The sequence below is a fragment of the Salvia splendens genome, chromosome 12 (genome assembly GCF_004379255.2).
Source record: "Salvia splendens isolate huo1 chromosome 12, SspV2, whole genome shotgun sequence".
Lineage (NCBI taxonomy): Eukaryota > Viridiplantae > Streptophyta > Magnoliopsida > Lamiales > Lamiaceae > Salvia > Salvia splendens.
The window spans coordinates 3,083,072-3,110,670 of record NC_056043.1 but is presented as its reverse complement, the minus strand read 5'-3'; the positions used below and the strand labels follow the sequence as shown (position 1 = coordinate 3,110,670).

At 35.9% G+C, this 27,599-nt stretch overlaps 3 protein-coding genes across 3 annotated transcripts; 1 reads left to right on the top strand and 2 right to left on the bottom strand.

Annotated features, from left to right (window-relative positions):
- The first annotated feature begins 738 nt into the window (after positions 1-738).
- On the top strand, positions 739-4,340 carry LOC121758772 (potassium channel KAT3-like). The gene is made up of 11 exons (XM_042154165.1): positions 739-1,173; positions 1,249-1,464; positions 1,541-1,696; positions 1,782-1,839; positions 1,937-2,254; positions 2,328-2,567; positions 2,642-2,740; positions 2,838-2,870; positions 2,969-3,154; positions 3,237-3,864; positions 3,961-4,340. The coding sequence occupies exons 1-11, from the start codon at positions 992-994 to the stop codon at positions 4,092-4,094; spliced, it is 2,250 nt and encodes a 749-aa protein (XP_042010099.1). The 5' UTR covers positions 739-991; the 3' UTR covers positions 4,095-4,340.
- On the bottom strand, positions 4,272-8,176 carry LOC121758773 (mannosyl-oligosaccharide 1,2-alpha-mannosidase MNS3). Its single transcript, XM_042154166.1, has 6 exons — positions 7,798-8,176; positions 6,484-7,442; positions 5,506-5,758; positions 5,231-5,428; positions 4,930-5,078; positions 4,272-4,818 (listed from the first exon to the last, which is right to left on the bottom strand). Exons 1-6 carry the CDS (start codon positions 7,873-7,875, stop codon positions 4,560-4,562), a joined length of 1,896 nt encoding a protein of 631 aa, XP_042010100.1. The 5' UTR covers positions 7,876-8,176; the 3' UTR covers positions 4,272-4,559.
- Positions 8,177-19,231: 11,055 nt separating this feature from the next.
- Positions 19,232-19,678, bottom strand: LOC121757400. Its single transcript, XM_042152954.1, has one exon. It carries the CDS (start codon positions 19,676-19,678, stop codon positions 19,232-19,234), a length of 447 nt encoding a protein of 148 aa, XP_042008888.1.
- Positions 19,679-27,599: the final 7,921 nt, after the last annotated feature.

Genomic DNA, 27,599 nt, shown 5'->3' with positions numbered 1-27,599 from the left:
ATAAGTGTTAATGGTAATAGTATAAGGTGTAAATAAAATGATTTGTAGGGGTAATAGTTGTTTGAATTTTTCAAAATTAGAAAGTTCGTACTCTTTACGGACGGACGAAAAAGGAAATAGTTCATACTCTTTGGGGACGGAGGGAGTATCAATTTTTCAAAACGAGTGCAAAAAATGAAATGACTCTACTACTGTAGAACGAAAGGAGTAGGGAAATAAAAGAGCTATTATTATTATTATTAGGGCTAATTATCGAAAAAACACGAATCTGCTCGAATTTGAGTTCATCAATGCAAATTTAAAATCAGCCAATCCCATGATGAAACAATATTACGGTCGCCTAAATGTGGTGTATTATTGAGGTTTTCAATCAAACAATATCGTTCTCTTTATGAATAGACGACAACATTTAACTTATATGCAGTAACATCCACGAATGATTGTTGACTGTTCCATCATGAGATGATTTTGAACAAATGCAAATTTTATGATTTTTCCTGCTGCCTTCTTCTTTATTATTATTATTATTATTATTATTATTATTATTATTGAAAGTGCGAAGAATCAAAATTGAAAAGAGATGCCTTGGGCTGGACCATGGCGGCAGCAGCAAGCAGAACTCAGACAACGACATCTCATTGGTCCACGTGGAATCACCTTCTTCCATAGACATGAAACCACTACTTTTACATTTTAACAATCACTCAATTCTTGTCTGTAAAACTCACTACACACATCCTCCCCCCCTCCTTCAGTTAATCACTGTAACAAATTATAATCAATCAAAAAATAAAATAAAATATCATAAAATATTGACTGCATGAACATGATCTTTCACATTATATATTGGAAAAGCCAACTTCCTTTAATGGAAAGCAAAAGGGAGGAGCTTTCCCGTGCATCTCTCCACAACTATATAAGCCACACCTCACAACACACTGATGCTTTAACATAGCAACAAGGCTCCTCTCTCGGCTCTCGACTTCGCCCCATGTCGTTCGCTTGCTCAAAGCACTTCCTGCGACGCTTCTGTGTCGAGGATTTCCAGACCAGAGCCGGAGAATCTAACAGCAGCTTCTTCTCCAGCCATCTCATTCCCTCCCTCGGAGCTCGGATCAATCAAACTACGAGACTAAGGAAGCACGTCGTCTCCCCATTCAACCCCCGATATAGGTGACTAAAACATGTTCCTGTCCGGACGAAAATGGAAAAATGAGGCTTTGCTGATTCTTGATTTCTTGTTTTTAGGGCATGGGGGATGTTCCTGATCCTCCTCGTCGTCTACTCCGCGTGGATCTCCCCTTTCGAGTTTGCATTCCTGCCCTACAAGCAAGACGCCATGTTCGCCGTGGACAACATTGTCAACGCCTTCTTTGCTGTCGACATCGTCCTCACCTTCTTCGTGGCGTACATGGACAGCCAGACGTATCTTTTGATCGACGATCACAAGAAAATAGCGATAAGGTAAATGCAAGTTCGAAAAAATTACTACTCTTCGGGAAGTGAAGTTGTTTACCTTGTTTCGTATTTGAATGGACAGGTATGTATCGACGTGGTTTGCTTTTGATCTCTGCTCGACAGTGCCGTTTCAATCTCTCAGCATGCTCTTCACAGATCACAGCGGCGGATTGGGATTTAAACTGCTTAGCATGCTCCGGTTATGGCGCCTCAGACGAGTCAGCTCCCTCTTCGCAAGGTCCGTTGTCTCTGTAAATCTATCCTTTCGGTTAGAATGCTTCATGCCAGATGACACCAACTCTTGCTTTCTTGTCTTCCTTCAGGCTCGAGAAGGACACCCGATTCAACTACTTCTGGACTCGTTGCACCAAGCTCGTATCTGTAAGTCTGCGCGATTCTCTGTTTCGTGTGACTCTGTGTGAGGGCGCGTCGCAATTTTTAACGTTGAAGTTGCTTTTTTTTTTCCGGTTGGATTCAGGTTACTCTGTTCGCGGTGCACAGTGCCGGCTGCTTCAACTACATGATTGCAGACAGGTATCCCGACCCACAAAAGACGTGGATCGGGGCGGTCTATCCGGATTTCAAACAGCTGAGCCTCTGGGACAGATACATAACCGCACTGTATTGGTCCATCGTGACTCTGACGACAACGGGGTACGGAGACTTACACGCAGAGAATCCGAGAGAGATGTTGTTCGGAATCTGCTACATGATGTTCAACCTCGGGTTAACGGCATACATCATAGGAAACATGACGAACCTCGTTGTGCACTGGACCAGCCGCACCAGAGCCTTCGTAAGTTTTCCTTCGTAGAATTCTCGGATGCTTACTCGAAAGACTTCTAAAATCAGACAACATATGCTTGCAGAGAGATTCCATCCGAGCTGCTTCGGAATTCGCAAAGCGGAATCAGCTTCCACCGCGGATAGAAGACCAGCTCCTGTCGCATATATGTCTCAAGTTCAAGACGGAAGGGTTAAAGCAGCAGGAGACGATGAACGGCCTGCCAAAGGCCATTCGTTCCAGCATCGCGCATTACCTGTTTTACCCCATCGTTCAAAACATCAGTCTCTTCAGTGGCGTTTCGCAGGAGTTCCTTCTCCAACTGGTAACTCACCCTCCGTTTCCTCGCCTTTTCTTCTTCCTTTCATCATCTGAGCATCTCTGTGCTCGACTGAAAAGGTACCGGAGATGGAGGCTGAGTACTACCCTCCCAGAGAAGACGTTATTCTGCAAAACGAGGCTCCAACAGACATATATATACTGGTCACCGGATCAGTGGTAAGTCGATGCTTCTCGACTTTCATAGATTATTTATACCTGAAAAGCCTCTGCTGTCTATCTTTCACATTCTGATTCTTTTTCTCTTTCCTGGCAGAAATTCGTTGCAAAAATTAACGGACAGGATCAAGTAAGTTTATCGAATCAGCGTACAGTAACACTATTCCCGATAAACAAAGATAGGTCGACTGTTTCACATAATATCATCTTTCACATTCGTGAATACAGGTAGTCGGAAAGGCTTCTGCAGGGAACATTTTCGGGGAGGTAGGGGTGTTATGTGAAAAGCCACAGCCGTTTGGTGTTCAAACGACTGAAGTCTCTCAGATTCTACGAATCGACAGAAGCACATTTCTCAACACTCTTCAAGCATATGCAGAAGACGAACGCATCGTTATGAACAATCTTTTCATGGTAAAATTCAGCAAGCAGCAATAGCTTTTGCAGATTCAAATATTCGAAAACTGACTCAATTTTTTTTACGTTTTGTATCAAGAAAATGAGAGCATGTGGAAGCTTCGACATAGAAGGCCAACACGATCCAAGCTTGATCCCTAGAAATTGTTTCAACGGAGACAGCTATAGTCACACTCGATATGAAGATGATTTCCACAACGAGGCAATGAGGAAACAGCAAGCAGATATCGATATCCAGAATTCAAGATTTATGACCACACATCAGATAGAGAGTAACAATACCGATGGAAGCGAAGCTGAAGTGGATGACCAAACATCTCTTCACGTTGCTATTCGACAGGGGCATATGGAGATGGTCCGGTTTCTGCTGGAAAGAGGTGCAAATGTGCACAAACCAGATGAGAGAGGCTGGACACCAAAGGCATTAGCAGAAACGCAAGCAAATAGAGGCATATACGATCTCATATTGAGTTATGAAAGTAAAAGGAAGCCCGATGGGGGCATCAGTCACACGACCAATCATTACAAGAATCATGCACGTGTCAGCCCGAGCAGTTCCACGAATCCAGCTCACGTAGAAGCAGTAAGCCCTAAGAAGAAGAGAGTCACCATTCACATGAAGTCTGGAAATAGTAAACATTTGGAAACGAAGCTTCCAAAGCTAATAGTCCTACCCGATTCATTAGAAGATCTACTCAAAATAGCAGGTATGCACCATTCGAACTTTACATATAGTTTCGAAATAAAGACAATAACACTTACCTCGTCGTTTATATGACAATGGCCTCCTTGTGAAACTGCAGGTGAAAAATTTGGAGACGACAGCATCACAAGCATAGTAAATGCAGAAAATGCAGAGATAGACGACTTAAGTGTCGTGCGAGATGGTGATCATTTGTTTCTCGTATCAAACCAGTGCAGAGATCAAGTATATTAGTACAAGCTAACAGACACAATGACTCTAACCACATGTGTAGGACAAAGCCAATTCAAAGCAATAATAGCATACAGATAATTTAACACTGACCAATCATTCCCTGTGTTCTTGATGCTAATAACAGTAGCAGAAAAAATCTGTATAATCGATTACACGGTTGACTTACAACCCACCGGATACGTAAATTCTTACTAATTGTATAACTCAACAGTCAATAAGTGAAAATTCAGGCAGGATTTTTACAAATTCAGAATCTGTAACTCTCGGTCTCTATATAAAGTTCCATCCACTATTTTTTTCGTACATCAAAAGTTCACATACAAAATCTTCCGAGCGCAGGCTAGCTGATGCTAGCAGCAATTCAACCACCACCAAACTCATCAACTTGTTTTGAGGCATGGCAGGTTAAATTGAATTGGAAACTCCGCCTTCGCTAAATCAATCGTCTTTATCAGAGCACCAACTTCATTTACTTCTGGCATGGCCTTGAATAGGTAACGGATGGGCTTCTGTGTTAAACACGTACTCATCCAATGGAATCACATCGCTGCTACTGAACAGTAAATACAGGTATTTAAGTGTTTCGCCAAGAAAAAAGGTCTCCATCTTGTCTCTTTTGTGTGGAGGAACCACAGTAACATCATCAAGAGAGGTGTAACCTCCAGAATCAATTTTCGTATGCTTCTCAAACGACTCAAAGATGTCCCAACCCCATTCACGATATCTGCAATCATAGAGACATAACATAGTGACGACTTGTGAAAAGCGGGGCGAGAAAAGTAATTAATAACAAAACATAATATATCCCTAGCTAATAAATAACTAGTATACATACTTGGGATCTCCTGTGATTCGGAACAAGACAAACAGTGACTCAACCGTTTCAGGGCGCAAGAGATTGTGACGGTCAGCATATTTTATAACTATGTCGTCTACATACTTGGAATGGTTATTTCCACCACCAGGACCATCTTCCTTATGTCCCTGCTTAATGTCAAATTAGATGAGAGATGCAAGTAAGCATCAGAATGATCGATTTAGACTGTAGATATTAGATTATTAAAGTGCAAACACTTTACTGTAGATATTAGATTATTAAAGTGCAAACACAAAAAGAACGCAAAAAACGAACTGACCTCTATATTGAAGTATGCTATTTCTGGGGCAAGACCAGTGGCGGTTACAGAATACATCTCATAGCATGTTTGAGCCAAATCCTCAGCAAGCTTCAAATTTTCCAGATCCTCGAGAGTGAGCAAGTTTTCTTTCATAGCCTTGTCCTTTGTAAGACCCTTCGTGGCACCAAGAGCAAGAGTCCCGGGGAGGAAACATACCTATTAATGGGGCATCTAAGTTAAAAGAAAGATATTATAAGACAAAAAGAGTTCCAATTTGGACGGAAGTAACATACCAGATGATCCATTTTGGTGCTGAAGCTACCTTTAGGGCCATAAGGCAATTCTCCTACGAAAACCAACCCATTGGGCACTGATTTCTTAACTAGAAGTTCTTTGACACCTTGCACTGATTCTTTGTACATCTCGTGCAAATATGTCACGTTACTCCCAGGGTTCTGAAGCCACACTTTGATGAGGTACTCATAGTAGCTATCGCCGCGTGATCCAAGTCTAATATTATCCCCACTGAAGTCTCCAGTCTGAGGGCTGCAATCATGACAGGTACAAACCGATGACTAAGTGTTTATAAACTAACTTGGAAAGAAAAAGAAAACGAAGAATCATGTTGTTACTTACTGGTGTGTTTCATTCGATTGATAGACTGACAAAAGGAAATGATAATGTTTATTGTAATGCAACATTATTTAATTTCCTCCCATCGCTGTAAATTACCCTGCTTATCTACCAAAGCTATTAGATGCCAGATTATTTACTTGAACAATTTGGGAAAAGCATCCATACTCAAAGAAAAAACTTCAGTGGCTTCTAAATGTACCTGAGCACAGTTAAAAGTCTAATGCACTGTACGATTTTACCCCTTAACGTCCGATTTTCTAATTTAAACCAATATAACTTTGTTTTTTTTTGGGCGGCTCCACATTAAAGGTTCCCTAAATGGGAACTTTATTTTAGTGTTCAGATTAGGAAAAAACGTGTTTGGAGAACTCGCTTTAAAGCCAAGTTCCATGTATGCATTTTTAATCACGCGTTTGTGGAACTCCGTACGTTTTTACCTAATCTGAGCAGTAATAAAAGGTTCCCATTTAGGGAACATTTAATGCAGAGTCGCCCAAAAAAGAAAAAAACTCGATAACTCTTAAGAAGCACTTAAATGCATTACTCTAGCTATCCAAACAGAGTCAAAAGGAAAAATGTCGTCTGCATCAAAAGAAACACAAACAATCATGAAAAGAGATAAAAAGCATTCTTACTTTATGTAGATAGGAACAAGCCCCTTGACCTTCGGCAAGGTTTTCATGTGTTCCAAAACCTTCATAGACTCCAAAGAGTACTTCGGGTCACCAGTCAAAAAACTCAAATAATTGAACTCAAGCTGGACGGAAGACACTTCCGCTGTGCTACTTAAACCATCAGGAGCTGGATGCGCAGAACGGTCATGAAGAATAACATCACTATAGGGAATAGCAGTTGGGCTCGATGTGAAAGCAATTAACAGACGGTCAGCCAAATCCTTAGCGGTATCGAGATAGACAGCTGGCTTAGGTCCTTTTGCGGAGGTGTTACCACCATGTTCGCCCCCACTTAAATGATAAGCACTCAAAAGACCACCCAAAACGCGTATGGTAGTTTCAAACAAATTCACTTGGCCCTTCTTATCGATCCTCTGGGAAAGATGTTTCTCAATCCAAGTACCTGCTTCATCAACAACTTCATCAACTCCCATTATCATGGCTGTGTCAAGAGCATCCACCACAGTGGCTCCTAGACCTCCTAAGCCATCGACTCCTCTTTTGCTCACAGGCATAAGTTCGTCAAATCCCATTGCATAGTGCCGATAGCCAGACCATGCGTGGATAAACGCCTCTTTGACCCTTTGTTGCCTAGCCACCCAATCAGGTCCAGAATCTATCTTGCCAGGGCTATGAATCGATTTATTCCTAGCAGCTATTTCATCCGGTGACAACTGAGGAGGAAGCCTCGGTGCCTTTCTCCAAAATTTACGAAACCTACCACTCCCATCCGTGAAGAAACTGTGCCCTTCCTCTGTACCAACACGTTCCGCTGCACCAATCGATGAGGGAGTGCTGCTTGTGTGTGTGAGCATGAGATAGGCCACACCGAAAATCATCAATATCAAAAGAAACTTTCCTGTACTGCAATTCGTGCATTCGCGTTTAACATGACTGCTTATCATATTTTGTGTGATCACCTGAAGAAGCCACCATGACTACAGTTACACAACTTAAAACTCCATGTAACTATCATCAAAATCATCCAAACAAACAAGAAGCCAATGTACAGAAACAAATATATATGTGTGTGTGTGAATTATATCATCTACACACTTCCAAAATCGGATTCAAATGTTCAATCAGAAACCCCTAAAAGCTAAAACCCATTATAACATCAATCCACACATCTTCAATTCGGCCCAACACATAAAAATCACAACTTTCTTGATTCCCAGAAAAATCAAGAAGAGCAAATACCAAAATCGATCGATTCTAATGAAAATTGAAATCTTTAACAAGAGAAACGGAGATCTGGAGGAAAATCGCACGAACCTTGAAGAGGGATCGCTGGCGAAACTTGGCATTGTCGTAATGAACATCTTTCATTGAATAGGGTAGCGATTTCGACATCCTTGATTAGCACTTTTTATCTATTGGAAGTCGAGAACAAATCGTGCGACGCTCAGTGACCGGCGCGAGTGAATCTAGACAGCGGAGACCCCGCGAAATCTTGATTGATGGATTGGAGGAAGACACCTCCCTCCTTTCGAATTAGTTGATGTTTGTTTGCTGCAGAAATGAATAAGGTTTGTTTGGATTAAACAAAGATTTGAAGTCAACGGCAAGTTTCACAATTCACACTATTGATTCAGCTGGAAATTAAGAGGAGAGAACAACTGAATTCGATCTACTACTCACTAACTAGTCACTCAATCTTGATAAATATGATTAGTGGGGTAAGGGATCTAATGAGTATATTATGAATGGAGAAATAATCTTATAAGTATACATTATTATATACTCCCTCTGTCCCATTAAATATACAACAATTGGGAATCCGCGCAGGTTTTAATATATTGTTGTTTTGTGAGTTAATGAGCAGAGAGTAAAGTAAGAGAAATGAAAAAAAATAGAGATAGAGATGTTTCCATTTAGAAAACGTTTCATTTTTAATGAGACAATCAAAAAGGGAAAACGTTTTATTTTTAATGGAACATAGGGAGTATATGTTAGCCATGGAATTGCGGAAAAGATCACCTAATACATTTGGTAATATTGTTGTATGGTCCATTTGGTTGGTCAGAATATGATTTATGCTTCATGGCAGTTTGCAAAAGCTTTGGGTGTGGAGACTCAAATTAGGTGAAGAGTGATAGTTCCATTGGAATTTCGATGTTTCCATCCATTGCCTATTCATAGTTTGTAAAGCAAGTATGTTGCCCGATTTTGATTCAATTGTGGTGCAATATATGTATAGAATAATGGTTTTTCTATAACATTGCGTTTATAATTTTAAGTGAGCCTTTAGTGTCTTAGAGGCAAACTGAGAGGTTTAGCTGCTAGGTACTAGTTAATGTGTGTTCGGTATATTCGTTTTTTGAGACTGAAAATTATACTCTTATCTGTTTTCTAATACTTTAATATTAGTTGGCATTACGAAATATAGCTATTCTAAATATTGAATTATGACTAATATTCATGGATCATTGAACTGATATTGAGTCAAGAAATGATATGTTTTGTGACGCTTGGTGATAGTATAATTTTGCGTATTAACTTTGAGAAAAGTTATAAACTATCTCCTAGTTTATATAGTATAAATAAAATAATTTGCTTATTAATATTAATATGCAAGTAGACTAATTTTAATGTCTATGAAAATGGCAAAAGAAAATATTTTTATGGATGATGGACTAGCTACTGTGTTCCTTTATTGCCAGAGTGTGTATTTAGTAATCTAAGAAACAACATTTATCATTTATGCCTAGTATTTTTATCTTTTTCGGGACGATATCATCTTACCGTACGTACTGTATTTAATTGTTCTTTCCTTTTTCTCTTTTCTTTTACAAGTGACATTAATTAAATTTCAAGTTATTTTGAAACATGCATATCCTTATTAGTACTCCCTCCGTCCTAGATAATTTGTCTCATTTTTCCATTTCGGCCCGTCCCACATAATTTATCCCAGTTCACTTTTTACCATTTTTTTAGTGGACCTCATGTGCCACTAACTCATTCCTACTAACATTTTATTATAAAACTAATACTCCATCCGTCCCGCACTACTTGTACTTATTTCCTTTCTGGGCGTCCCAAGTTATTTGCACTCTTTCCATTTTTAGTAACAATTTATACCTACAGCCGTAATTGTTGACTTTGTCTATCACTCATTCCTTAATCTCCGTGCCCAAAAGAAAATATGCGAGTAGTGCGGGACGGAGGGAGTATATAAAAGTAGGACTCACATTCCACTAACTTTTTCAACTACATTTCTTAAAAGCCGTACCCGGTCAAAGTGAGACGAATTATCCGGGACGGAGGGAGTACTAATTAGTAATGGGCATACAATAAGCATGCGGAATGGAATTAGAAAAAGAAAAACGAAAGTAATTAATTATTTTGTTATACTTATTATGTTTTTTTGGTAAAGAAGGCTTATAAACCTCACACAACAAAACTAAGATAAGAAATACTTAATTTATTATGCAAATCCACCTACTATAGCAAGTCTTGAGAACATGCTTGATCATCACGAACCTCGGAGCCTTTGGCACAAATGTTGCACCCTCTTAACAATTGATCGACAATTCACATAGACCTTGTGAGATATTATGGACTCCAATTGGTGGGCTTGTTATTAATCAGTTGGGCTGATTTAATTTGTATGGCCCGTTCTATTATTGGTGACCCAAATTGGTTTGGCCCAATACTTAAGTGGGATGCTCCGATGGCTGTCACGTGGCCATCTCACGCGGATCAGTGATATGGACCGTTGGATGTAGGGTTGGTTTTGTTGTGTGTGATAAACCATACCCCATCCATCTATCCGCATCATTCGATTCCATTCTCACTCTCTCCCTTTGCGAAAACTCTCTGACTTCTCTCTAGAACTCTCATCTCTCTCTCTCTCTAACGAAATGTGCTCCGATCTTCTTCTCCGACGACTCTCTTCTCTGCTTTTGTGAGAACTGAGTGTTAATCTCTCAGCTCCTGTGTTGATTTTGGAGATTTCCATGGGTTCGAACGGTTGTGTTCGAATATGCTCTTTTGGTTGAAGATCTTCGATTGATTTCTTAGATCCGTGGGATTCTTGTGTTCTTGAGGCCTTTTGGTAGTGTTTGTGAGACGTGTGGTGATTGTGAGGCGCGGTGGCTTCTGTGTTGTAGTAATCGGAGTATCCCTAGGGTTTTGGGGTCCGATTGTTTCACTGTGCTCCCTTGAGACTTGTTAGTGAAGATTGAGGAGGTCCTTGGCCCTGTGCAGTCGTGTGTGCGGCCTGAGCCATATCCTAAATCTTCTGTTCCTTTTGTCTTTTGTTCTCTTCTGATTTAAGATCCGAAAGGATCTCTTTCTTGTATTACTGACTTTATTGCTAAGTGTGCAGGATGTACAATTGGTTTAAGCTTGGAAGCTATGGTCCGGTTGAGGATCTGGTTTGAGCTATAGTTGTAGATTGTAAATTTGTAACCTTTATTCTGTTGTAACTCTTAGCTTGTACTAGTTAGTATACTTGTGTAATCTCTTTTGTACTTCTTGGCTTGTATCGTACTGGGATTAGCCATCTCATTAGTGACCTAATTCAAAAAGAGGTCTCGATAATTAGTGAATCACGAGTGATCTAATCCCTACAAACCTCATACCGTTACATAATAATTGAAACTCCAACCAAACTATCACTTTCTAACTCCAACTTTCGTATCCTTAATGTTTTATCCAGCACTATTACTCTGTAGGAGTATTAAATATCCGCCATCAGAATACGATGTACCCCAATTTTAGCGACAAATTAAAACCACCCTTCCAACATCCAACAACATCTCGAATCGAACCTCCCCCCGAACGAGCACCCCGATCCTCGCAAAGGTGGTCTACAACCCACAAGAGTAGCGACAAGTCCATCCGAACTCACTCACCCACACCTTAAATATGAAGTGATTTTATTATTCTCCAATCCCAGATTCCAATGTATATACAGCAAAGATCTTAGATTCTGATATTCTCCTCACAACTCAGATCTGTAAACGTGGAATGTTGATCTCTCTCTCTCTCTAAAACCCCAACTCTTTCTCCTCCTCTTGAAAACCCCAAACGCCCAAAAGAAATCAAGAATTTCTTGATCTATCAAAAACCGCACCCACAAATTCTAAGCTATTTCATGAAATCTCATGGCTAACTGCAACACCAAGATTGCCATCTCTCTCTCTCTTCTCTCGTTGATCATCCTCATCTCCTTAGCCTTTCCCTCTCACTCACTATCAGTCAAAGCTCCACTGCCTCTGAAGGATTTCCAGAGCTTCCAAATCAAGAAAACGCCTCCCCCTTTCTTGAGGGGCGAGAGGAGAAATCTGCCTCGACGGAAAAGAAAGACGGCGGCCAAGAAGCCGGACCCAAGGCGCTTCTCCGCCATGCTTCCCAAGGGCTACGTGCCGCCTTCGGGTTCGTCGCCGTGCCACAATGTCTACCCCAATTCGGTCTCCTTCTTCTGTGATTATTCAAATCAAATGCAGAAACCCTAGAATTTAAAGGATGGAATATTAGGGTTTTTGAGTCAGGCAAAAAATGAGGGTTTGATACTGATCAAGAAACCTTTTTTTTTTGTCTATGATCATTCTGTAATGTGATACATTTTGCTATGATTTTGTGTTTTTGTTTTGAGTGATTCAAAGTTTGTATAAGGGAAATAAGGTTCTATTGATTTCCACTGATCAATCATCTAAACCAGGTAATAAAACTTATAATTTTTGTTTTTGCTTTAATTTATGATTAATATTTTATTTTCTTGCTTTGAATTAAGTTGAATTAATCACTGTGATACTTTATATATTACATTAATTATTTCTAGGCAAAATATTACTTATATTGGATAATAAAAAGAACGTGGCTTGATATATTCTGCATAGAAACTGTATTTTGGTATATCTGCTAAATTTGGATTTAGGTGTAAATAATTACTTTTTTGAGAAGAAAAGTAAAATTTGAGTGGCTAATATAATGTTGGTAATTAAGGAGTGAAGGAATTAATGTTTGTTTGAATTGACTTTGGAGGTGGTAGAATGTTTTTTATTTATTTAGAGATCGATATATCATATATGAATTTTGGGCTCAGCAATTTTTGGAGGCGGGAATTGAGCTGAAGGCATATGAATTTCCTTCAATTATGGAGCTTTGCTTCATTCATATATTAATTCATTTCACATACATTTCTTAGCGTTTACTCCATGCATTTTATTAGAACTACCTAATTTTGCACTCGTAGCAATGCATCTACGCAAATCAATAAAAAAAAAGGACAATATCTACTTTTGACAAGATTCACTTATATAATTTAAAATTTCGATTTTAGACTTATAATACACAATTGTTTTAATAGTTATCAAGTTCTAATAAATAATTGGTATGACTTTAGATCTAGATCATTTATAAATAATTTTTGAAGAGTTCCAAGATTTCACACTTTCACTAAATGAAATTTCTGTTTATTTATAACTTTGGATTGTATTTAATAACTTTGGGATTTTCTTATACCACATTCTTTTCTAGCTATTGGAATTGTGTAGAAAATGGGATTTTAATTTAGAAGTTATGATTATTAAGTTAGGGTTTGTGTTTAAATGTGGAGGAAATATGAAAACACATTAAAACCATAATTCAAATGTTAAATCAAGTCTGTTTTTAATAAATGGGTCGTAAAATGGGCCGTGTTCATCGTTAATGGTAAATGGGCTGGGTCATTTTAGAAACTGGGCCTGGTTTAGGGCAAAGCCTATAATGTCGTCTTTTCAAAATCCCTCCATGGAAAATTGTCACTGTGTAACATTTATTTTTACTAGATAAGATTTAAAGGAAACTGTATGTCTTCTAGCTATTTTCCCATATTTGTTCAAATTCATTAGGCTAGGTTTTGGAAATTTTAAAGGGTTTTAATTTTCTTAACCTAATAATTTAGGGTGGCTGAACCGCATTTAGTTAATAACGGTTGTATGCCGAAGGATTAATTAATTTTTACTATTTACTACTAGCTAGTACTATTTCAAGGCATCTACTATAGTCTATAGGTTTTGCCATTTAGATGTCTACGTACTATACCCTAGCCCCTAAGCTTATTAAACCCTTAGGGGAAACAAGAAACGTGTGTCAAACATCATAACATGGTACATCTTATTCGTATGCATTGCAGTTCACATATTGTGCATTATATAGTTAATAACATCCATTACTCGTGACAATTTGGTGAATTATTCGTATCGTTTTATAATTTGTTATTAATGCGTACGTACTATACCCTAGCCCCTAAGCTTATTAAAGCCTTAGGGGAAACAAGAAACGTGTGTCAAACATCATAACACCGCACATCTTGTTCGTATGCATTGCAGTTCACAAATTGTGCATTATATAGTCAATTATATCCATTACTCGTTACCATGTGAAGATTACATACATGTCTACGTACTATACCCTAGCCCCTAAGCTTATTAAACCCTTAAGGGAAACAAGAAACGTGTGTCAAACATCATAACACAGCACATCTTATTCGTATGCATTGCAGTTCACATATTGTGCATTATATAGGCAATTATATGCATTACTCGTGACCATGTGGTGCATTATTCGTAGCGGTTTCCAGCCATTATTAGATTACTATTGTACCCTCATAATGCACAAAATAGGATAAATAATGCAACACGGGATTAATTACCCAATGTTGATCTTGACCGTCCATTTCTCTAATCTAATGGCTGATATTAAGAAGGAAAAAGGAGGAAATATATGAAAAGGAAATGAATACATCCCTATATATATATATATATATATATATATATATATATATATATATATATGGGAGCGTTATTCTCCTATTCATCCCTTAGAAACTAGATTTAAATACAGAAACGCAGGACAATATCATATATATATATATATATATATATAGGGTTGCGTTAAAGATAGAACCATTCTTAAGTGTAGAACCTAGAACTCTACATATTTTATTCATTGGAAGAGGAAAAAATGACGGTCAAGATTAAAAATCATACATATTAGACTATGTTTTCACGACATTCCGGACTCAACATGTGAAAAAACTCACATGTTGATGGAAGAATGAATGAAACGAAGAAGAGTCCATGCATGCTTTATTTTTTCACTTATCTGCATTCACCCATTAATAATAGTTTTGGTTGTAATGGGAAGTTGTTGTGCAAATCAACACCATTGGATTAAAAGATCTAACGACCTCCGTTTGGCATTTGTTCTACGTTTAAGAATGGTTCTACGTTTAAGAATGGTTCTATCTTGATCACAATCCTATATATATATATATATATATATATATATATATATATATATATATATATGATATTGTTCTGCGTTTCTGTATTTAAATCTAGTTTTGCATAGATCAAAACCTTATATATATATATAGAGAGAGATGATCAAAACAAGTATGTGTTTAAATCCAGAAATGCAGCCCACATCTTGGCCCTAGGATTAGATGATCTAATGGTCAATAATTAATCAAAAATACGGAAGGTCATAATTAACCAGTTTTAGGTCACATTATAAGATTTGAGTTTAATGTCATATTAAGATCATTTTAGGTCATGCTTTGTTAGTATGACCTAAACATAAACTAACAATGACCTACACATGCCCTACGCATGATATTGTTCTGCGTTTCTGTATTTAAATCTAGTTTTGCATAGATTAAAACTCGATATATATTCGTGATCATATGATAACCCCTAAATATCGTAATAACCCTATAACCAAATCTGGACCACACATATTTCTAATCATGCGGTTGAGATTCAAACTTAGATTTACTTCATAAAAAAAGCGCTGGGGTAAAACTGTCATTTCTCTCATTTAATTTCTGAATTTTGCCAAATATCACGTAAAATGATAAAATGATAAAATGATATGTTTATTGCATAGAATGATAGTTTTGAGATTCAAACTTAGATTTACTTCAAAAAAAAAGCGCGGGGTAAAACTGTCATTTCCCTCATTTAATTTCTGAATTTTGCCAAATATCACGTAAAATAATAAAATGATAAAATGATAGGTTTATTGCATAGAATGATAGTTTTGCCGGATAGAATGATACTCTGAGTTGATAAAATGATACTTTTAACTGACTGATAAAATGATAAAATGATAGGTTTATTGCATAGAATGATAGTTTTGCCGGATAGAATGATACTCTGAGTTGATAAAATGATAATTTTGACTGACTGATAAAATTATAAAATGATAGGTTTATTGCATAGAATGATAGTTTTGCCGGATAGAATGATACTCTGAGTTGATAAAATGATACTTTTAGCTTATAAATGTTAGGTTTACTGCATAAAATGATAGTTTTGCCGGATAGAATGATACTTTCAGCCGATAGAATGATAGTTTTGCCGGGTAGAATGATACTTTCAGCCGATAGAATGATAGGTATTTTTGGTGTATAAAATGACATTTTTGTTTAATAAAATGATACTTTTACCTGATAAAATGATAATCTAAGCGGATAAAATTACAGAAACCTTATAAAAATGATAGTTTTTCCAGATAGAATGATACTCTGAGTTGATAAAATGATACTTTTAGCTTATAAATGTTAGGTTTACTGTATAAAATGATAGTTTTGCCGGATAGAATGATACTTTCAGCCGATAGAATGATAGTTTTGCCGGGTAGAATGATACTTTCAGCCGATAGAATGATAGGTATTTTTGGTGTATAAAATGACATTTTTGTTTAATAAAATGATACTTTTACCTGATAAAATGATAATCTAAGCGGATAAAATGACAGTAACCTTATAAAAATGATAGTTTAGCTGAAGAAATTGCATATAAGCTGATAAAATGATACCTTAACATGACAAAATGACATAAAACTGATAAAATGATAGTTTTTCCGGATAGAATGATACTTTCAGCCGATAGAATGATAGTTTTGCCGGGTAGAATGATACTTTCAGCCGATAGAATGATAGGTATTTTTGGTGTATAAAATGACATTTTTGTTTAATAAAATGATACTTTTACCTGATAAAATGATAATCTAAGCGGATAAAATGACAGTAACCTTATAAAAATGATAGTTTAGCTGAAGAAATTGCATATAAGCTGATAAAATGATACTTAAACGTGACAAAATGATATAAAACTGATAAAATGATAGTTTTGCCGGATAGAATGATACTCTGAGTTGATAAAATGATACTTTTGACTGACTGATAAAATGATAAAATGAGCGAAATTCAGAAATTAAATGAGCGAAATTTGGATACGTAAATTTTATCATGAGCGAAATGACATATTTACCCCCGCGCTTTTTTTTTATGAAGTAAATCTAAGTTTGAATATCAACCGCGTGATTTTAAAAATGTGTGGTCCAAATTTGGTTATAGGGTTATGATACGATTATTATTATTATTATTATTATTATTTAGTTAGTTAATTATGGATTTGCATATCTTTTTCATATCTTTTGTCTTGCTCATTAAGTTAGTATCCACTATTATAAATAATGGACATTGTTAGTCATTTTGATCATTCAAGAAATATCAATTATCCTTCTATTTTATTTTCTCTTACTCTCTTTCCTTTCAAACGTGCAAAACGCACAAAACCCTAATTTTGACGCCGGATTGATCGACGGGCAAAAGCTCCCGCGACATTCGACGCAAAATCTACGAGTTAAGGAACTTCATCCTTAACAATTGGTGCTTTCATCGTGATCTCTTCCTCCGAATCGTTGTCTACATGTCGTACAGCTACACCGGATATCAACTCCGGCAGGCGGATTACCACTCATGGCAGCTCGTATCTCAACCCCTGCTCCATCCGAACAGAGCGTTAGATCAACAACCATCATATCCATATCCACAGGATGGGAGACTCCACCCACAACACCATCCCTACCAAGCCCGTCAACCCACTTCCTGGGACCCGCCATGGCTGCGCCAGGAAACTGCGTATCAGCAACCATCTTTCTACGAGCCAGATTTGTACTCGCCACCACCGCCCTCTTGTTGGGACCTGCCAAGGTTGTGCACGCAGCAGGGATACTCTCAGCCTTATCAACCGCCTCAGCATTCGAATCCTAATATTGACGAGCAGACCGTGAATCCTTACTACCAACTAGGAGCGTACCAGCAACGGGCTGTTGATCAGCTGCCTGTGCAGCCGCCCTATACGGGCTTCGATTTGCCGGAACCACCGCCATATCCGGGTTCGGAGCCTCTCGGCATGGCACGTGATCCGGTGACGCCGAATTTAGAACCGAACCTACAGTTGGCTGCCTTGGTTTCACAGCTTGAGCACTTGACTACAACTGTCAAGCAATTGACGTCTCGGATGGATGCAAACAAACGCTGCCTGGGCGATCCACACGCCGCGACACAACCTCCACCAGACCCTATAGCCAGTGTCATGTACACGGATCCGGTATCGTGTCCCCTACCACAGATGATCGTCGCCGCCCCAACTGATCTCCATCACGATCCATCTAGAAGCTCGCTGCCTGTTGTCGGTGCTATCCCGCCTCCACCAGCCACACTATCTCTGTCGTGCGACTCTAATTTCGGGTATGACTCGATGGAATTAATTGTCGTTGATAATGATGAAGGGGAAAACGATGTTATTCATTCTAGTGTTGATGTTAGTGGACCAATTTATGGTAGTAAAGATGACATAGATGATCCATGTAATGTTGTTTTTACTTGCCGAGAACCTATACATGTGGTAGAGCATAACAGGTTGGATATTACAATGTTGAGCAACAAGATTGATTCTTTTTTGTTGAAAGAGGACGAAGATGGTTCCATTGAGGATATAAAGAAGGTAATTGCCTGTGTATATGTGGTTTGGCATGTTGGTGATGTTACAAGTATTAATCATCGATCAACTTTCCTCGACGCCGATGCCCGGTTGATTCCTCTGCAAAATGACACTCTATGCTTGAGCATTCATGGACGCATTGATGCAGGGAGACGCTCAACTATTCGGTGTATGTTTGGCCCAGGAGGATTCCTCGATACTCATCGTTGCTTCATGGTGCCCACCTTGAGGACAAGGTGGATTTCAACCGTGGGGGAGTTGATACGATTATTATTATTATTATTATTATTATTATTTAGTTAGTTAATTATGGATTTGCATATCTTTTTCATATCTTTTGTCTTGCTCATTAAGTTAGTATCCACTATTATAAATAATGGACATTGTTAGTCATTTTGATCATTCAAGAAATATCAATTATCCTTCTATTTTATTTTCTCTTACTCTCTTTCCTTTCAAACGTGCAAAACACACAAAACCCTAATTTTGATGCCGGATTGATCGACGGGCAAAAGCTCCCGCGACATTCGACGCAAAATCTACGAGTTAAGGAACTTCATCCTTAACAGGTTATTACGGAAATTTGGGTTATCATTATAATGCACCCCTATATATATTATACTAAAATGTGAGTGGAATACAATGGTGGAATGTGGGGCCTAGTTACCATTTATGGTCAAAGTGAAATATGACTCTTAAGTTGGGACGGACGGAAATGGCAAAACAGGACTCTTAAGTTGGGACGGAGGGAGTATTTATACAACTCTAATCACAATATTAAAATCAATGCATGGTTAATAAAAAATCTTGAAACGGTTGCATGTCGAAATCCGGACTTGCACAAAGATTTTATTGAAAAGAAGAAGAATACATGAAGCACTTTTTTATCTTTTTGTCCTGATTTTGATTTTGACATTTTATCTCTATTTTGTCTTGATTCCGACAACAGTAGGTTCAAAGGTCGCGATAGAGTGGACTCTGTAAATACCAGTAGTACTAACAAACTTAACTTTATCACTTTCCGGGACTCCCACAAGTATTTCAGCAACTGCGAGTGAGAGGAAGATCTCCTTGCCCTTCACTCCCGTGATCTTTGACACGCGACGTGGCGCGATGAATGCGGTGAGTTGCGTGTCAAAGTACGTAGTCCCGACCTTATCCACCTTGCGCTCCGTTTTCTTCTCCTGCTTTATCCAGTAGAAGCCTGTGGTCCGGTTGAACCCGAACTCCTGGATTTGTTCTATCCCGAGGTACAAGCATCTCGGGATAGAGAATTCGTCCAACATTCCGTTTAGCTTCTCTCTGCAGATCGGTCCACGGTGGATCTCTGCTACCTTACTATGAATTGCAATCATATTTGCTGTGGCCATTTTTCCCTTGATGGATTATACATGTTTGCCACTGAATTTATTGGGGCTGAATTAAGTCTTTGTCAACTTATCTACCAACCCTATGAGAACATGACCTTGCATTTCAAACTAAACTATTTGATATAGATAATGGTACATTGTATACAATAGATAGATAGGTAGATTAGCAGGTTAAGGGACAAGCTATAGAAATGATACTGACGGATTCAAGAAACAGAGTTCGTGAAGTCAGACACATCAGAAGGCATAACTGTTGTTGTTAGTGGATGACATAACAAGAACATAAGTGAATCCCATAGATTCAAATTAATATTAATGTCCCAAATTTGTACAAGAAAGATTTTTTTTAAACAAAAATTAATTAAAGACAATAAAATATCTTGTTATATTTATGTTTAATGTCGTACTTATGTGCTTTTGTTGTTTCAATAATTATCTAACTCCAAAATATTATTCAATTCATAACGATCAGCTAGATTGTACAACCGATTTTTGTTGCTAGACCAACTATCAAGAGAAGCAATTTTTTATTTATTTCTTGTAAATATATGATTACAATTAATTCTACTTGTGTATTTTTGTTCCTAAAATAGGTCGGCTCAGGGATGATTTAATGTTTGAAACGTGATAATTAATTATATAATAATTACAACTTGCTATTGGTAATTAAGAATTTAAGAGTGATTCTAATAACAAATAAAAGTGTTTCATTTTGAATACCACACTATATTCGTGTGATCCACCTTCCTCAATTTATGTGGTTTTGCTTTTTAACTTCATGTTTCGTGTTTGATGTTAATGGTGTGTTAATTAAGATTGTTTTGTTTTTATTACTCCATCCCTCTTTAAAAAGTTTATTTATGTCATTTTGGTATGTCTTAGTACAATAAATAACATTCATTTTAAATTTAGGACACTATGCGACACAAGTTTTTTTTTACTATTTATACAACTCTATTCAGTATTCACAATATTAATATCCATGGTTTACCAGTTACTACTATTAACGATTTTTCAGAACTCGTGTTACCAAATTGATTAATTTTTTAAATTAATTTAAGGACAAATTTAACGTAGGTATGCAACACCAGAATTTAACAAAAGTTTGAGCATTTACAGATGAATACCTTATTCAAATATAAATATTCAAAAATTTGAGAGCTAGTAAAATATTCGGTACTCATGGACGGTGGACCGGTGGTGGGATCAATCGACTCTGACCCCAACTAGATCCACCATTGAAAGTATGCGAGTTTTTCGAGAATATTTCCCATCAAAAAAAATTTTACATGTGAAGGAATGTGATTATTTATATCTATGCATATACAAATCTTAAAACGGTTGCATGTCCAAATCCGGACTTGGCACAAAGATTTTATTGAAAAGAAGAAGAATACATGAAGCTTTGTTCCATCTTTATTTTGATATTGATTTTTTCACCACTATTTAGTCTTGAATCCGACAACAGTAGGTTCAAAGGCCGCGATAGGGTGGACTCGGTAAATACCAGTATTACTAACAAATTAAACCTTTTCACTCCGACAACAGTAGGTTCAAAGGCCGCGATAGGGTGGACTCGGTAAATACCAGTATTACTAACAAATTTAACCTTTTCACTCGATGGGACCCCACAAGAATTTCACCAACTACGAGTGAGGTGAAGATCTCCTTGGCCTTCACTCCCGTGATCTTATCCACCTTGCGCTCCGTTTTCTTCTCCTGCTTCACCCAGTGGACCGGTTAAACCTAAACTCCTTGATCCGATCTATCCCAAGATAAAAGTATCTCAGGATAGATTAATTTCTCTCCGCGGATCGGGCCAAAGTAGATCTCTGCTTCCTTGCTATGAGTTTCAATCATCTTTGCTGTAGCCATTTTTAGTTGATGGATTATACATATTTGCCTCTGAATTTATTGGTGTTCAATTAAGTCTTTGTGAAGTTATCTATCAACCCTAACTATGAGAACATGATCCATGCATTTTAAATCTAATCTATTTGATTTAGATGGTAGATGGTAGATAGGTAGATTGCATGGAAATGGTTGGAAAGTGTCATTCAACCATTTTGCACAAAATAAACACATGACATGCATGGCATGGATATATTGACGAAGCTAGAATTTTTGCATTAGGGACTCAAGAAGATATTTCTCGGGCTTCCGAACAAATTCCTTTTTAAATCGAAATAAGAATTTAACAAATTTCAAAACTCATACTAGTAATTTTATCAAAATAAGAATTTAACAAATTTCAAAACTTATATTCTAGTAATTTACTAGAAATTAATCTTAAGCAAGATAAAAAAACAAAGGTATAGAAAGGTCTAAGCCTTATGATTAAAGCGATGGTATTGAATAAATTTATAATTCTCAAATTAAAATAATTAACAAAAATTATTATTTATATAAATCTTTTAACATAAAATTATTAAAATATGTCTATAAATTCAAAATTATTGGAGGTCCACGAGTCCCCCACCCCGGCACATAAAATTGTTACAGTCTCTATAAATACTTTGTTTCACTCCGATCATGTAATGTAATGAGCGACAAAAGTGGCTTAATTAAACCACCACCAATCAAATATTTTTTAAACATAAAGTGACTTTAACATAAAATTGTTAAAGTCTCTATAAATACTTACGTTCGGTTTTGGCTTTCTGCCTAACCCAGAAGAAGCCGGTGGACCGGTTGAAACCAAACTCTTCCAACTCTGCTGCCTCGATGTCGGCCATCTGAAACAGGCATCGAGGCACTGAGAAATTCTCTAGAAGTTCTAGAAATTTCTCTTTGCAGGGGGCCGGACCGCAGTGGATCTCGGCCGTCTTGCTCTGAGCCTCGATCGCTATAGATGTTGCCATTTTGGCTTTACTGTTTAATCACGGTAGCATTAATATTGTAGGAAAGTCTTCAAGGTTGCTGCATGTTTAATTTTTCTAGTATTTTTAAAAATCTTAAACTTTACTTAAATATGTCAGAGATGCTTTCTTTTAATAAAAATAGCACACCTCTTAAAAATTAAAATAAAGTACTCGTAATATACCATGAAGTTTATTAACAAAAAATGTAGAAGCATTCTAGATAAAGTATAGCATTATAAATATACCATGAAGTTTTTTAACAAAAAAACAGACATGTATTGTAACTGAGAAACATATTCGATAGAAGATAAAAATCAGTCGAATGTTGAAACTTAACTGTTGGCAATTGAAACAAGAAAAATAACATATAACTGTACCACGTCGGTGTTAAAAGAAAACTGAAACTAGTATATAAATCTCATGGGCCACTCCTCCTATCACCAATTGGTTTTAGGATGAAACCATGGATTTCTATCATTATTAACGATATAATAAAAGACAAAAAAATGGTTCCAATATAGTCCAAATGAATTACTCTCCTACATTGAAATAACCGGAACTAATTCAAAAGAAATATTTTTTCCCAAACTTTGATGGTTCTGAACTTTCAGATTTCTTTATTTTCAGATATTTTGAATCTTAATATTGATTCAGGCATGTTTTGATTATAAAATGTCAGGAGCTTGGAAATGAATTAAGTTGCAGCAACATCTATGTGTTGAGAAATAATAGATATAGTAATAACCAAATTGATGGAAAAAACGCAAAGTTTTAGTTGATTTTTAGTCTATCTTGCAATTTTAAAAAGTGAACAATTATATCACGTGTAAAAGTTAAAGATGTGACAGAATATGTGAACAACTCGTTTATGTAACCAAAATTTTATCTCAATAGTATTTTTTCTGTATGCCATATTATACATAATTTTCCTTCAAATTCATGATTTCTTGAAAATTGAGAAAAATGTCAGTTAGGATAGTAATCTGTTAGGATGAGTAGAAATTGAGAAACTTGATGGTTTTTAAAGCATTTTGCAGCAGATTATGCATGTAGAGTGGTGGCGGGAGAGCTTACGTAAGGGGGGTCGTGGTCAAGTAGATATTGGGCCAATAGAAACACTTCTTTCACGTGAACGTGGATATCAATGGCCCATAAACATGAATATCTGGGCCTTGGGCCTTTTCTTTTCAGTCTGACTAAATAATTTTTTTTAAAAAAAATGGACTGGGATTCCTATGCTAAATAAATCAAAACAATATAAACAGGAACTATTTTTATCATTATTTAATTATGAATTTGCGATTTAGGGTTCAAGGGTAGTTAGAATTTTACACTTTCATTTTTAATATTTCCTCGATCCGTCTCATAATAGATGTCACACTTTTATTTCTAATACTTACTGTAATTTTTTATTCAAACTCGTATCGTACACACCCACTACTAATAGTTGGCATGTACTCCCTCCAGTCCCAAGGAAGATGACTTCTTTCTTGGGCAGCACAGGATTTTATGCAACTTTATTTTGTGTGTTAAATGAAGAGAGTAAAGTAAGAGAGAATGAATAAAGTAGAGATAAAAGTGTTTCCATTTTTGGTAATGAGTCATTTTGATTGGGATAAACTAAAAAAAGAAAGTGAGTCATCTTCAATGGGACGGGGGAGTAATAGTCAACGGAAGCGTACCCTATAAGGAAAGAATATCCGAGATTAGAAAGTAGGTTGGAACTTGGCGTGGGCAGTCATGGTGCATGGTAGTGTCTTTATATGAATGAGTTAGTCACTGCACAATACATTACAGCAGAGAGAGGGAGAGAGATTAGAGAGAGAGAGTTAGTACATAACAAATGAATTAAGAGTGAATTATGAGATCATAAATTGATGTGTACTTAATTAATAAATATTCTAATTAATGACGTGCATGCCTAGCTGTCTTCTGCATGCACACCTGGTGAGCATGCACACTCTCACTTGTATCCCCTTTTTATGCATCATTTTCATCTCCCATACAAACTCTTTTTCTGATTTTCTCTTAAAAATAATTACAACCCGTCTCATATTATGAATCTAAATTGCCCGAGTCTGGCACGAGTTTTAAATTGATGAAAATAATAATAGAACATAAATCTTATTTTTATATTAATTTTATAATAAAATGTGAGTGAAATACGGTTAATAGAATATAGGGTCTATTATCATTTATGGAAAAAAATGAACCAAACTCCTAATATGAGATGAGCTAAAATGAACGATTGAGACTCCTAATGTCGAATGAAGGAGTAACTAATCATATACTCCTATATTTACTATCAACAATTTTGGCAGTGAACTATATGCAATTTTTATGCAATATATTAATAAAGTACGAGAGATAAAAATAAAATCTAATTAAAAGTGGGAGAAACCATATGTTAGTATATTATATAAAAGTGTGAGTACCTTTTTTAATAACAATTCATGAGTTATGTGGTGGGATATGAGATCCATGGTCCCAATAATTTTACATTTAAGGGCATTTTAGTGTTTTATGTTGAAATTGTGATTTTAAAATTTTTGTTGTTTGATTAGTAAAAATTTTAGGACTAGAAATTTGTTTTAGGTGGGAATTTTATTGATACGACTAATTTATTTCCCTATTTTTGTTATTTAATTTTGTTTTCTGATTAAATCAAAATTACAACAAAAATAAGAAATTTTTAAAAATTTTGTTAAATTTCTTGCAATTTTTGTTTTGATTTCAAAAGGAACCTTAGTGAGAAAACTGTGAGAATTTTTTTCATGGCACCCAGCTAGCTGGAAATATCTACATTATGATTAAGATGATTCGAACCTAGAATCTATGGAATAGATCAATTGTAAAAGTGAAGATCGTGTCAATTTTGAATCCCCCACTATTATTGGCTACTATAAATAGGGATTTCTATAGGAATTAGTGCAAAGTAGATTGATATATACATTCACTCTATACACACATATCATATTAGATCAAATAATATGATTTTAGGTTTCGGGGAATATTTTATATTAGTGGGCCTAATACATTTATTTTTATCACCCAAAATAACTAAACGACGATAACAAATAATTATGTAATTAAAAAAATCAAGGAAATCAACCAATAAGAAACCTCCACACAATATGGGGCCTTCCTAGTAATTAAGGTGGAAGCCCACTATAAAAACTTCACATGTTCATAGCAACTATATTATTATTATTTTTGCCCTACATAATGTCAAATCTTTGGTGATTTGAAAAGACCTTATAATGTTTGAGATACATAAAAAGGTTCAAGTTTTAAAAATTAATAATTATTATAAATATTTTGCCCAAATTTAAAAGCCAAATATATTGTTATTAGTAGGTGATGCTATTCCATTACAAAATCAATTCATAATAGTAGAAGGAATATTAACCAATGAAATATAATAATTTTGATGATGAATTGTATCTTAGTTGGAAACGCTTATTTTCTAATCAGTAAGTCGGAGATTTAAATCACTACAGACGTTGATAGATGTTGAGTCATTATTAATCTTTTTTTAAATTTTTTTAAAAAAAATACTCGTTATATATTACTTATTCAAGCTTTTTTTCTATATCAATGTTTTTATTCACCAACACGTGCGTGTGGCAAAGGAGTTAGACGTTGCTATGCTAAACAGCCTAAACATATATAGAGTACCAAAATAAATAAATAAATTGATAATTGTTGACTACTGCATTATTTAATGCATTTATAGTGATTTTTTTGGTGCAATCACTCTCATGGCATTCGTGACAATAATAATGATAATTACTAATTAGGCACTTATCGCATCTAATGTGCGAGAAAAAATTATTGAATGTTATACTTAAAAAGTTTTCGAAAATGAAAGCTCAATTAACATTACATTTCATAATTATTATTACAACAAGACAAAGTCTATTCTTTCATTCTTTGGATATATCATATATGTACATTTCTCCCTCAATATTAAAGGTGCTAGACTAATCATAATTATATATGCACACCAAATATGGAAAAAATAAAATAAATGTGCCCTCAATATCAATATAAGGTAAGGTTATTACTAATACATAATAGGGTTGTGATCCGTTACTAACTTTTCTTAAATTGCTAACTTACTAACTCTTCAATGTAGTGTATTAAAAATATCAGCACGATGATACTAAAATGTCAACATAAACTTACGTTGATATTTTAATACATTGTGTTGACATTAATATTTAAATGTCAACACAGCTTATTAAAATGTCAACAAAAATATGTGTTGACATTTTAATGTGATCGTGTTGACATTTTTAATACACTACGTTGATGAGTTAGCAAGTTAACAATTTAAAAAAAGTTAGCATTATAACGCACCTCATACTTAATAATATATGTATAGAAATATTTATCTATGTTATCTTGAAGAGCATCTACGTCACGTTTTGGAATCTAATTAGATAAATCCAAAAATGAGATGAAAAGCTCATTCGAATATTATCAAACTGTTAGAAGAATTTCTTTTTTAGGATGTATGCATTGAACGAATTAAATGGGTCGTCGCTTTTATCTTTATTTTATTTTTATTTATTTGTTATGTGGCGTAATATTGTTTCAAGAAAGCTAATAGGCTAAACATTGAATGATTGATCGCGATCCCATTCCTTCACAGCACTGAAATTATTTATTTAAATATTATTCGTTTTGGTAATAAGGTGTATGGTAACAACTTATTTAAGAGTCGCATTATGTACAATTATTATGCTTTCGGAATTTTCAAAAGTTTATTTCATGAATATGTGATCGATGTTGATGAACTCAAAGATAACTAAAAACCGGGTAAAGAAGTTTTTTATTGATTTTTTTATCAAGTTAAAGCTGCAAAATTTTGTTTCTAAATACATCACTTTTATTTCAAAATGTATCCCCTATCCTAACTAAAACTAAGGGATGCACGTAGAGGATGTAGCTCACAAATTAAATGTATCATCGCCTACTTAAAACATTTTATTGCACCCTTCATATTTTTAACACAAGTCGTTGTAGTGTCCTGTTAGGTTGAGATTTTTTAGCTT

What these genes read in the sequence shown, in the direction of transcription:
- LOC121758772 (XM_042154165.1), top strand. Translation starts at nt 992, where the DNA reads ATGTCGTTCGCTTGCTCAAAGCACTTCCTGCGACGCTTCTGTGTCGAG. An exon ending in CACAAGAAAATAGCGATAAG is followed by an intron (nt 1,465 to 1,540) that starts GTAAATGCAAGT and finishes TTGAATGGACAG; the next exon opens with GTATGTATCGACGTGGTTTG. An exon ending in AAATTAACGGACAGGATCAA is followed by an intron (nt 2,871 to 2,968) that starts GTAAGTTTATCG and finishes TCGTGAATACAG; the next exon opens with GTAGTCGGAAAGGCTTCTGC.
- LOC121758773 (XM_042154166.1), bottom strand. Translation starts at nt 7,875, where the DNA reads ATGTCGAAATCGCTACCCTATTCAATGAAAGATGTTCATTACGACAAT. An exon ending in GCCAGCGATCCCTCTTCAAG is followed by an intron (nt 7,443 to 7,797) that starts GTTCGTGCGATT and finishes TGGCTTCTTCAG; the next exon opens with GTGATCACACAAAATATGAT. An exon ending in TAGCATACTTCAATATAGAG is followed by an intron (nt 5,079 to 5,230) that starts GTCAGTTCGTTT and finishes GACATTAAGCAG; the next exon opens with GGACATAAGGAAGATGGTCC.
- LOC121757400 (XM_042152954.1), bottom strand. Translation starts at nt 19,678, where the DNA reads ATGGCCACAGCAAATATGATTGCAATTCATAGTAAGGTAGCAGAGATC.